Source organism: Crocodylus siamensis, chromosome 4 (assembly GCF_052110815.1).
Source record: "Crocodylus siamensis isolate JL-2025a chromosome 4, ASM5211081v1, whole genome shotgun sequence".
In the NCBI taxonomy this organism is placed as follows: domain Eukaryota; kingdom Metazoa; phylum Chordata; order Crocodylia; family Crocodylidae; genus Crocodylus; species Crocodylus siamensis.
The window spans coordinates 23,191,469-23,203,532 of NC_143398.1; the positions used below are offsets into that span (position 1 = coordinate 23,191,469).

General features: G+C 45.8%; 1 protein-coding gene across 3 annotated transcripts in view; it reads right to left on the minus strand.

Annotated features, from left to right (window-relative positions):
• Nucleotides 1–12,064, minus strand: part of SLC26A5 (solute carrier family 26 member 5) — a 42,371-nt gene that overhangs the window by 16,442 nt on the left and 13,865 nt on the right. For 2 of the 3 annotated variants that reach the window (XM_090041976.1, XM_090041974.1), the window contains 5 exons: nucleotides 10,204–10,423; nucleotides 7,221–7,360; nucleotides 4,572–4,682; nucleotides 3,881–4,047; nucleotides 3,257–3,421 (listed from right to left, as the gene is read on the minus strand). In XM_090041976.1, the coding sequence (XP_089898102.1) occupies nucleotides 3,257–3,421; nucleotides 3,881–4,047; nucleotides 4,572–4,682; nucleotides 7,221–7,360; nucleotides 10,204–10,358 (738 nt within the window). In that variant the 5' untranslated portion in view covers nucleotides 10,359–10,423. Of the gene's footprint in view, nucleotides 1–3,256; nucleotides 3,422–3,880; nucleotides 4,048–4,571; nucleotides 4,683–7,220; nucleotides 7,361–10,203; nucleotides 10,424–10,766; nucleotides 10,906–12,064 lie in introns of those variants that run through there. The other variant, XM_090041977.1, reaches the window with a different exon arrangement.

Below are 12,064 nucleotides of genomic sequence, written 5' to 3' on the forward strand. Positions count from 1 at the left end.
GTGCAGGCAGCAGATTGTGGCTCTGCCCCAGTGCTGTCCCACCCTGTGATCCTGATTCCAGCCCTGGCCCTGGCCCCGCCTGTCTGCCCACCCATCCCACTCCTGGATGTCCCTCCCTGCAGCCCCATCCTGTCTGCCCAGCCTCATGCCATGCTTGTGTGGGTCCTGTGCCATTTTTCATGGAGACCCTAATTACCCACTCTATCCAGTGCCCCTGGCGGTGGTGCAGCATGGATGGGCTGGGGTGCTTGGGCAGCAGGGCCGGGTCTGGCAGCAGTGGAAGAGGCTGGCACCTGGAAGCTGTCACCACTGAGGGGGGTGCTGGGAAGCAAGTCCAGACCCACTGTGCACCGAGGGACGGCAGGACTGACTGGCACGGCTTTACGAGCACTCGTGGTGCTCTGGTGAGGTACCGGAGGACTGGAAGAGGGCCAGCGTGGTTCCCATCTTCAAAAAAGGCAGGAAGGAGGACCCAGGAAACTATAGGCCGGTTAGTCTTACCTCGATCCTAGGCAAGCTTTTTGAGAAAATTATGCTGGCACACATCCAGGAGGGGCCAGCAGGGGACTGCATGCTTAGGGGCAACCAACATGGGTTCATCAGTGGCAGGTCCTGTCAGACCAACCTGGTGGCCTTTTACGATTAGATCACCAGATCATTAGATGCAGGGGTAGCAGTGGACATAGTCTTCCTGGACTTCCGGAAGGCTTTCGACACTGTCTCTCACCCCGTTCTCATCAAGAAACTGGGGGGCTGTGGTGTAGACACCCACACAGTCAAATGGGTCGCCAACTGGCTGGAGAGCTGCACCCAGAGGGTGGTAGTGGATGGGTCCTTCTCAACCTGGAAGGACGTGGGCAGTGGGGTTCCGCAGGGCTCGGTCCTCGGGCCCGCACCATTCAACATCTTCATCAGCGATTTGGACAAGGGGGTAAAAAGCACCCTGTTCAAATTTGCTGATGACACTAAGATGTGGGGGGATGTGGGCACACTGGAAGGATGCAACAGGCTACAATCAGACCTAGACAGCTTACAGGGGTGGGTAGATGAGAATAGGGTGGGTTTCAACACAGACAAGTGCAAGGTGATGCACCTGGGGAGGAACAACCGGCACCATATCTACAGGTTAGGGAACTCCCCTCTTGTCAGCACGGAGGCAGAAAAGGATCTTGGGGTCATCAATGACCCCAAGATGAACATGGGCCGGCAGTGTGGGGAGGCAGTCAGGAAGGCCAACCGCACCTTGTCCTGCATCCACAGATGCATCTCGAGCAGGTCCAAAGAGGTGATCCTCCCGCTCTATGTGGCACTGGTCAGGCCGCAGCTGAAGTACTGCGTCCAGTTCTAGGCGCCACACTTCAAGAGGGATGTCGACAGCATGGAGAGGGTCCAGAGGAGGCCACTCGTATGATCAGGGGACAACAGGGCAGGCCCTATGAGGAGAGGCTACGGGACCTGAACCTGTTCAGCCTCCAGAAGAGAAGGCTGAGGGGGGATCTTGTGGCCTGTTATAAACTAGTCAGGGGGGATCAGCAGGCATTGGGGGAGTCACTGTTCCCCCGAGCACCGCCAGGAGTGACCAGGAATAATGGTCACAAGCTGGCAGAGGGTAGGTTTAGGTTTAGATATCAGGAGGCGCTACTTCATGGTCAGGCGGCTAGGGTCTGGAACCAACTTCCAAGAGAAGTGGTCCAGGCTCCAACCTGGGGGTTTTTAAGAGGAGGTTAGATGAACATCTTGCTGGGGTCGTTTGACCCCAGTATTCTTTCCTGCCATGGCAGGGGGTCGGACTAGATGATCTGCTCAGGTCCCTTCCGACCCTAGAAACTACGAAACTATGTGGCTGGGCCAGGAGGGGCTGAGAGTCTCACCATAGGCTGGATAAAATCCCTTGGTGAGCGAGATCAGACCTGCAGGATGTATTTTGCCCACCCACCCTTAGAATATTTTTTAGGTATTTTGCCCCAGAATATAATACACAATCTGTTTTTGAAAAAAAAATATTTTTCCAGAGTTATGGCTGCATAGAGCAGGGACAGAACCTAACCTTCAACAGACTCACTGTCTTTTTCCTGCTTAACTAAAGCTCAAACCCTAGCTTCTGATGAAGACTGGGCTTCACAGGTGGATATATAATTCTGAAAAGAGCTAGAAAGTCTCCAGAGTTGTGAAATAGGAGGAGAGAGACCAGAAGCAGCAAAACTGGCCCAAGAAAGGTTAACTTGATTAGTGGAACATCAAGACCATTAAAAAGGAAAGACAATTGTTAACACCTCTGCAGTGACAAACAATAAGCCATTAAGTCAAATGATTCCCTCAACTGCCTGAATAGTAGTGCCACAGCTGCTGCATTGTGGAGCCAGAATCAAAGCATGGTGCTTCTATCCTGGGCAAAAAACAGCCTTTTCTCTTAATACATACACCCCAGTCTTGGGGGTCTGGTTTTGGGGGAAAAGGTTTGTGTTGTATGTGAGAAAATACAGTATATATAGATTCTTGGAGAAGACAATTAGGGTACATGCAGCATTGAGTCAGCTAACGTTACAAAACATCAATGCTAATAACAAGTAGCAACACCTTACACTTATATAGTACCTAACAAAAGATCCCAAAACTTTCAATTTCTATCACAGAAATACACAGTTATCTCTGCAGTAACAAAGTGTAACTATTTAAAGAGTGTAACTATTTAACAGTATCCAGCAACATGACAATCTATAAAGGAAACTACTTATTGCTTAAATTAATTTCATATGTAATGATCAGAGCTGAGATCTGGCCAGGGTATGGGGCAAAGACTCTACGTTCATAATGTATGCTATGAGATCACTAGTGATGTATTTACTGTCACGCCCTTAGGTTTTAAATTTCAAAGAACAGCATCTCCAATGGCAAGGTGGCCCTTAGAACCACAATTACCTGTGGACACTGGATGCTTGGCAGAGAGAATCATTTACCAAACCAATAAAACAGCCTTCATGCAATATCCTGGGATTTCCCTGCAGGTGTCCCTTCCAGTTACTGGTTCAGCTGGACTATGGAAGCTGATACAACTGCAGTTTGGGATGGTGAAGTACAGTTTCAGGATACTGCACCATTAGATATTTCATATTTACCTTCATTTCAGGACCTTCCCACTGTAAAATGTCCTTCAACTGGTGCTTAAAATCTAAGGTTTTTTTTCTTTTTTAAACAGGCCGTCCTGGGGAAAGACTGATGTTTAGACTCAGAACATGTTTTTGAGAGAATTACTTACATATAAAACTGAAAGGGCTCCACTGTATCGTTTAGTCTTAACTCCAAGCAGATACTTTAACTGGGAGGTAAAGACATGGACTGCTGCAGCAGTTGTGAACCCTCGTACTAAGGGCTCCGTTAGGTAGATGGCTACAAATCCAAACCGAAGGAGACCTAAACACAGCTAGCGAAGAACAAAAAAATCAAGTTACATGACTCATCAGTGCATTCATTCCACTGTAACCTGAAAGCTGGCATGATGCAGGACACAGAGGAGATGAGACTCCTGCCTATCCTTCACAGAGCAAACCAGAACCAGTTCAGGGAAATTTGGGCACTGCCTTAAACCCAATTCCTCTTTGCAAAGCTCAAAGATCACTTGGCAACTATATTCCTAGCCAACAGCAGAGCGCCCCAGCCAAAGGCAAGATGCCAGGAGAAATGATCCTGTTTCCAGGGTATTGCCCCAACATTCAGGGGGTAAAGTTTACTAGAAACAACTTGTACCTCTCACTGTGAAAAGCAGAGTACAAACATTAATATTTTATTACTGGGGAAACCTGCTACAATGCTGGACTCCCTATATAACTAGAAGTCTGGCAGCTTCTTCTAAACTTGCCTCCTCTGGCAAAGAACACCTTACCTGTATGATCCCTGAAAGCAAGGCAAGAGTCACAGCCACCTGCACCCTCAGGTCATCTCTAATTTCCGTGCTGTTGGTGGAATTCAACTCCGGAATATCAAATCTTTCATCGGGAACTTCTCTTACTGCAACTGCACCAACCATCATACTGATCACTGCAAATGTGCCTGGAATGAGAGAGAGAGAGAGAAAAATAGGCTCTCATTCTGAAACAAAACTCCCCCTTGATTTTAGTAGGGTTTCTTATACAGGAGATTACCTCAGATTTGTACAGTGTGTGGAGTTAACCGCATGAACTATTTTAGAGTTTCAAACAGCAAAGGACAATAGTCTGTATATTGAATAACCCCTCCTGTGGCAGGCAAATAAAGTTATCATTCTTTCCTCTGGTCACTCTCTGCATCTGTGAATTGGTCCTAAGCCACACAACTAGTCGTCAAGACAGCTGAACACATGGCTCAGGAGTTGTTCCAAGTGCTTGCTGCTAAGCCCAATCCATTAAAACATGCTGTTTCTATTCTTCCCTAAGCAGACTGAATAAATTAACAGTGAAAACATTTTGCTAGCACTGGAGAACATGAAAAAATAACAACTTAAGAATTTCAATTTGATTGAAGACAAAAACCACCAAATTCTCAACTTATTTTAAATCAAATTACCAAGAACTTCAATTGCAGAAGAAGAGATATACCTATTGATATATGTCGGGAGGTCCCAAAAAAAGTATACAGAAAAACAGGATAAAATGAAGAATATAGGCCAAATACCGGGGGAACAGCTGCCAGTAAAGCATAGGCTAGACCTAAAAAAACACAACGAGAGAGAGAGAGGTACATAAGTTAGGGAACAACAGAACAGGTCCACTTCAGACAAAAACTACTTCAACCTCCAACTGCACATTGACTGTTAAAATAAAGGTAACACACATATAAAATGTCAAAATTGTCATGTGCATAGAACATTCTACAAAGATACATTGTGCATTTATTGTTTCTTCCATGGGAGAAAATTTAAGTTTTAATACATGCTTTCTGATGCCTTCATTTATCACCCACCTGACAGGTTTCACAGAAGATCAAAATTTTCCTGTTTACCTGTCACTCCTCACAAAGGCTTTCCTTTGTTCACCCAATTCAATGTACATACAAGACACTATTAATTTACATTCATGCAACCCCATTGGAATCAGTGGAACTGCACTATAGCGCAAATCAGCACAACCGTTAGCCTAAATATAACAAATGTAGGCAAGTGTTGTCTTTGGTCAATAAAACCCAGCATTGCTTATAACTTGGAGGAACTCCCCTATCTCTGTATTTCTGCTACTGCTGCAGTTAAGAACAACTAGGAAAGTCTGAGCAACCAGTCTGGGCAAATCTACCATTATAGCAGCCTTATTTAGAGGAGTTGCCCTGATTCTTGCAATGATGGACACATTGGCCTGGATAGTATTATTACTCCAGCAACTTGAACCTCTGAGCAGGTCTGGAAGACATGTCAGAAAGATACTGGTGATCACCTAAAGACAGACTGCATGGCCTATTCCATCAGTGGAGCTGCACCAGTATTAGCTTGACAGTGAATTTGGACCCCTTCTTCCCCCCAAACACAGTGTGGCCAGGGTATGGCACCTGTCTCAGAGACCTTATTATATTTCGAGTAAGAGGACAGGATTTTTTTGAGGTGATATCTTTTACTGGACCAACAGCCTGTATAAAGTGAGATAAGTGGAGAAGCCGCCAACATGAATGGCAGCAGCTAAGACGGCGGCTGCTCCCTTCACCACTGAATGGCTCTGCCCGTCACTATCAATAAGCAGCAAGAGGCAGGATTGCCAGGGCCCCTTGGCCAATCAGCAGTTTGTGGGGGGGTGGGAGGGCGCCTCTGCTTCAATAAGTCTGTGAAAATGGTCAGGAAAAAGTCTGCAGTCAGCCCGTGAAATTGCCCCTCTGATGCCTCAATTTGGTAGGTCTCTATTCATGGGTAGGGATCTACCTAAATTGCACCAGAAGTGAGCTGCGCAGCAACTCTTTTAATCTTCCTCTTTTTGCCATGTATCTCCCCCCAGCAAATTGATGGAGGAACCCCAGTGGCCCTGCTGCTTGCTACTGATTGGCTGGGAGGCAAAAACCACAGTTTTAAATATGGTGTGGTTTTTGCCTCCCACTACTGATTGGCCAAGGGGCCCCAGCTGCTGATCAGGCAGAAGGCAAAAACCACAGCACATTTAAAACTGCAGCTGTTGCCTCCTGGCTGATCAGGAGCAAGTGGTGAGCAGGGGGCTGCTGGGGCCCCTCTGCAGTCAGTGGCAAGGCGGGCCCACAGTGAAAAGGAGCTGCTGTGCAGTGCACTTTTGGCACAATTTAGGTAGATTTCCTACCCATGAATAGGGACCTAATAAATTGAGGTGGCAAATGGGTGACTGCACAAGCCAATCACGGTGCTGGTCATTTTTGCAGACTTTAAACAGATCCCTACTCACAGGTGTAAATCAACAACTACAGCTCTGTAGTGTAGAAGAGGAGTAGTTACTATTATGAAAAATAAGGTATGGACAGTCTCTGATGCTTGATTTTGCTGAAGCTGCTCCAAGTAAGACAGGCTTGACCCCTTTGCAACAATACTCCCTATAGACTCCAGGTGCCAGTTCCTTCTGAGACTAGAGTGGAGAAGACTGGACTTGCTACAACTCTTGGAGTGAAGAGATGGGGAGGAAGTAATAATTAATTACTTCTTTCAGAAAGGAATTTACATGTTTCTAACTTTATGCAGGCAAATAGCTTTGTTAACTTGAACAGGGTAACAAATAGCCTGCAGGGCTCTCCAGTTCCTAAGGTTAGTAACTAGAAAGGAGGATTTTTAAAGAGAATTTGCTGTACACCATTGGCTATCATGATGGAAAGCAGCACTTTCAAGGACAGCTCTTTCAAAACCAATAAACTGATTGGTTTTCAGGATGCTGTTGTAAATCATTCATTAATGATCTCCATGTACACATGTGCAAAGTGTAGTCCATTATCATGTTGCATGAACTCACAGTTGGGCAGGAGGTCATTCCCTTAAGATAGTGGCTCCCAACCTCAGGTCACGACCCAAATCAGGGTCGCAGGGGGCTGCCCCTCACTCTGCCCCTCCCATCTGTGGGGCTGTCACTGCCACTGCCCTGCATGAATCTGGCTCAGCCCAAGCTCTGCTGGTGCCACCAGGCACAAGTGAGTCGGGGGCAGGGACTACAACATGGATTTAGGGTTGCAGCACAAAAAAGGTTGGGAGCCACTGCCTTAAGATGACACATGTGACAAACAAACAAGACAATCAAAATGGACTGTGTTCTACTCACCTTGAGGAAGCTGCATAACCCCAGTGCTTATACCTGAGATAATGTCTCCTAATAGATACGCCTTCACCGGATACCGGGGAAGCCATAGTAAAATTGGTAAGAAGCTGTATAGATGAGACTTGGCTTTTTTGGAGGTACAACTAAAAATATCAAACAAGAAAACAGACCATCACAACAATGTCTGGACTGAACTTAGCTAAGAAACCAAACAACATGTTATCGTACCCATGAGTGCACTATATTATACTTTCTGCTTGCACATCTTTATGGAATTGGGAAGCCACCACAGGACTTCAAGAGGGTGTGAAGCTGGTCAGCACACGACAGAACAAAGCAGTTGTACAACCCTTTCTCCTAGGATGGGTTCTACAACACCACCGCCTAGCTCTTATACAGACCCAAAGACTTTACAAATTATACAAGAGGCAAGTATTTTTGCTGGCAATATCTTTCCTTTGGCTAACTACATGGCCAAGAAAAATTTAGACAAGCCTTCCTCAGGTCTCTGGGAATGAAGCAGACACAGCACAGCTAAACAGCAAGAGGAAGGAAAGCTTAGGTAAAACTCCATATGCAGATAAAAACAGGATAAAAGAGAAATTATCATCATGTAGCCAACAGACAAGAGGGATGCAGTAGAAACCTGATCGGTAGAAGAACAAGATCATTCAAGAGAGTCGTTATCACCTGTGCAGATATTAAAAAGTATCAGGCTGATTATAATAGATCTTGAGGAAACTGTCTATGTTAAGTTCCCAGTTCTTAGTGTTCAACAGGGTAATGAATTTGTGTTCCAAGGCTTGTCTCTTGAAGGTGTTTTCTAAATTTCTTTTGAGCAGAATTGTGAGGTCAGACAAGAAGCGGTTTTTCTATGAAAAATGTTCTTCTACCTGTGGTCCAGTGTCTGGTCTCTTACCTTTTTTCTGGGATCATTCACTCTGGAGCATAGTTTTTGTCTGGTTTCACTCGCATAGTTTCCACGAGGGCATTTAGTACGCTGGATGAGGCACACTACATTACGACATGCACTATATGTGAGGTAGATATGACTGTGATTGTTATTACTGTAGGACTAATTCCAGGAGTACTAAGCTCATCCCTTCATCACTGGAGTCAGCAATATTGATCCCCTGGGTTACATAACAGGGACATTTACCTTTGGCAACCCTGACCTATGTTTAGTGATTTGAGCCAGGGGAGTTTATCTAGCACTCCTGTGTGGGATCCTCTTATTTGAGAGTGTCAGAAGAAAATGTAATCTTTGGTAAAAAGACAGGAATTGAAGGCATGTGGATTCCTCACTCTAGAATTGGAACTGGCAGAAAACTGGAGAAGGTGGTCGTAGTACTTCTAAATTCTCCTAGAAATAAATGTCATTAAAGGACAATCCATGTTGGTGAAATGCTCCACTTCTCTTTGTGTGACATGGAACAGAGAGACATGTAATATTTTGGAGAAGCATGAAAGAGACTGAACTAATAGATAAAATGTCAGGAAGACTTTAATCCACACACTTGGGAAATTTGCTTCAAGGTGAGATAACTGGTATTTCCTTTATAGACCTGCCCAGTAAGATCAGGCCATAACAATTTTAATATTTAAGGGATGGACCAACTAGGGACCACATTATTTGTGGTATCAGAACTTAAAGTAGGTTATTGCAAAAAATGGGCTCAGCTCTGGAAACAATAGCTAATAACTAAAGAGCTAATGAAGTACCTCTTCATTTTCTCTTCTTGGTGCCTACATTAGCTTTCCAGCTGTACATCTCTATTTTTCTGTCTATACAGACCAGCCTTAGGGTCTGTCTAAAGTGACCACTGTGAAGCTGTGTAGAGACAGATACCTTAGCTACCAGTAAACCAGCTACCTCAGATACCAGAACCAGTCTAGCTCAGTGGTGCCCAGCCTTTTCACTTTGCAGGCCAGGTGGGTAGTGCTAAGTCCAGGCAGTGCCAAGTCCAGATCTGGTTGGTGGGCTCCTGGCACACAGGGCCAGCATGGTACAGCCCAATCTGGCCTTGGAGGGGTCCACAGCCTGACCCCAATCTGTCTGCTGGCTGGGGGCAGCAAGGAGTGGCCCAGTTCTGATCCAAACTTGGGGGTGGAGGAGGGCAGGGTGAAGAAACCCCAATCCAGACCTTCAGGTTGGAGGGGCAGAGTGGCCCTGATGTGAACATGTGGGGGGGGCAGGGGGGATACTAGGTTGCAGCTTGGCCCTGTTCCGGTCATCAGGACATGTGGGGGGGTTAAAAGGAGGAAAAGGGTCAGTGTTGGCAAAGGGTCAGCGTTGCCAAAGGTAAATGTCCATTATGTAACTCAAGGGATCAATACTGCTGACTCCAGCGTGATGGAGGGGAGAGTTCAAACACTCATACATCCAGTCAGATGAAAGAAATACATTTAGCTAAATTTTTCTTTTGAAAAATCCTGACAGTTTTTGTAGTGGCTAGAATAATATGGATAACTAGGATAACAAGTCAAATCTCTATGCTGTTACAGATGCACATTAATCTAGAAGATAAATTTGCACTGTAAGGGTGCAATACTTTGTGGCTTTAACATAGCGGCTGGCAACTCATGGCCTGCAGACTGCATCCAGACCATGGCATCATTTTATCTGTCCTGCAAAGCCAGGGGCTTTTTGTGTTGTTTTGGTGGAGGGAGCCTTGCGCACCCACATGGTGTGGAAAAGAGGCAGTGATGTCACTGTGGTGGGGTGGAAGTGGTGACTGCAGCTGCATGGCTGTAGTGCAGCAGCAGTACGAGCTGGGTTGGACCTGTGCTTGACCTAAGCTCTGTTAAAATGCCCCCTACTACAAAATGCTCCAGAACCTTACTCTAACAAATTCAGTGAGTGGAAATAAAGACAGCTTAGAAAAATGAGACCATGCCAGATATTCCTCATATCATGTTCTTGGTGAAAGGGTGGGACACGAGCCTCCAGAAGATATAAAATAAAGATAAACACACAACCACTTACCGACATGAATGTGCTATCCTCTGTGACAGAGGCTGAGATGGCTTTTCCCTCTGGTGCAGCTGTTCTTGCAACAACTCTTGGTTATAAATTGGTCTCTCCACAGAATACATCTGGGTTTGCACAGGGTATTCTTCATGTTCTTGAGCACACTCCATGGTTTACATCAATGATCAGGAACAGAAGAAGAACAGCTTTAAAGTCTCCACCAAGAAGCCCAAACCTAACACAGACAAAAACAGTTTTATCATTCAATGCTATTTTTATTCTTTGAACATCTGGTTTGGGGCATCTTTCACAAATGCTTTGGAAAAGTATTTTCAGACTTGTGTGTGTGTGATATGTAGGACACACTTTTCTGGATTAAAATTAGGAGCGTACTTCTAAATTTCATGGCACCCCAGCTGAAAATCACTGAGATGGATCTAAATGCAGCAAAAGGAAGGAGGAGGGGCCTTGAAAACCAGTGATCTAGCTAGTGCCACTCAGGGGTGGCAGGGACAGGACCCTCGCCCTGCTGTGCCTTGCTCTCCACTGTCTGCCTCCTCCCAGCCCCTGGTCTGTACCTCAGGGGGCAAAGGCAGCCCCTGCTGCTGAAGCTGATTCTGCAGGGTCTCACGCTGGTGACCACCCCTGTGGTCTGTCCTGCTGGCCCTGATAGGGTAGGAAGAGCGGAGACGATGAGTTGGGCAGCAAAGTGCAGCTCCCTCCGTGCATCTGCCTGCCAGCTTGCTCATAGCAGAGTGTGCGGCTGGGATCCTGGAGTGGAGGGGTGGGGCACGGGGCGGCACAGCCTGAGGATGGGGAAGGGCAGGGGAAGGGAACAGCAGCAGCAGCCCCACAGGAGCCGTGGCAGGAGCCAGCGGAGTAGTTGGGGCAGGTGCATGGTGAGGGTGCCAGACAGAGGAGGAGAGCATTTACCTCCTCACACAGGGGCTGGATCTAACAGGATCTGGTTGCACACTTCTGTTGCACTCCTGGCACACGCGTGCTGCAGCACACCCTTTGGGAATCACTGCACTAAGACTTTCAGTTTGACTAGAGAGATGAATGTGCTACGAATACACTGAGAGCTTGTGCAACAGGAATAAAATAATAATTGAAAAACTCTCATACTTAAGATCTTTCTTACACGGAAGTGAATATTTTTATGGTTTTCTTTTAGGGAAAAGAAACTCCTGTGTCAAGCTTCAGGGCTGTGGAACCATGTGGATGGAAACTCAAATCTAAGTCAGAGGGATACATTTAGTTTTTGATCTTTTCTTCCCCTTTCCATTCTCTTTTTCAAGGAGATTGCAACACTTTAGGGGTGAGGTTTTATTTCTGAGTTACTTCCTATTACCTTTTCTGTCCTCTTACTTCAACTGTCATGTTGCTTGGACTGGAGGTGGAAACCAAATACAGATACAGCCTTTTTTAAAATTCAGAAACACATTTCTCTTTTCTCCTGGCAGTTAGTTACTTCCAGGTATGTGAAATTACACTTTATTTCTGCTGGTCTTACGTGATTTCTCTCTCAAAGGAGGATCTCAATGCATACGCCAGACTCTGTTCATATCCCAGCCTGGCATACATTTAAATCAATGGGAGCTGGGATCTATAGGGAAATTTATATTAAAAATTATCCTACTCTCATCTGCCAAAAATTTTCAGATTTGCTGCTCCACACTTCTCCACACCTTCAGGGCATCCTGTGCTCTTGTTCTCTAGAGGCTGCTTGTAGAAATATGAGTGAGAAAAATGTCGCACTCTGAACTAGAAGCACTCCAAATTCTGAGCAGTAAGACAGGATCATTAAATTATTAAGTAAACAGATGCTGGCTAATGTTAAGTCAGACAGCTGAAAGGTAACAGAGGGATAAGG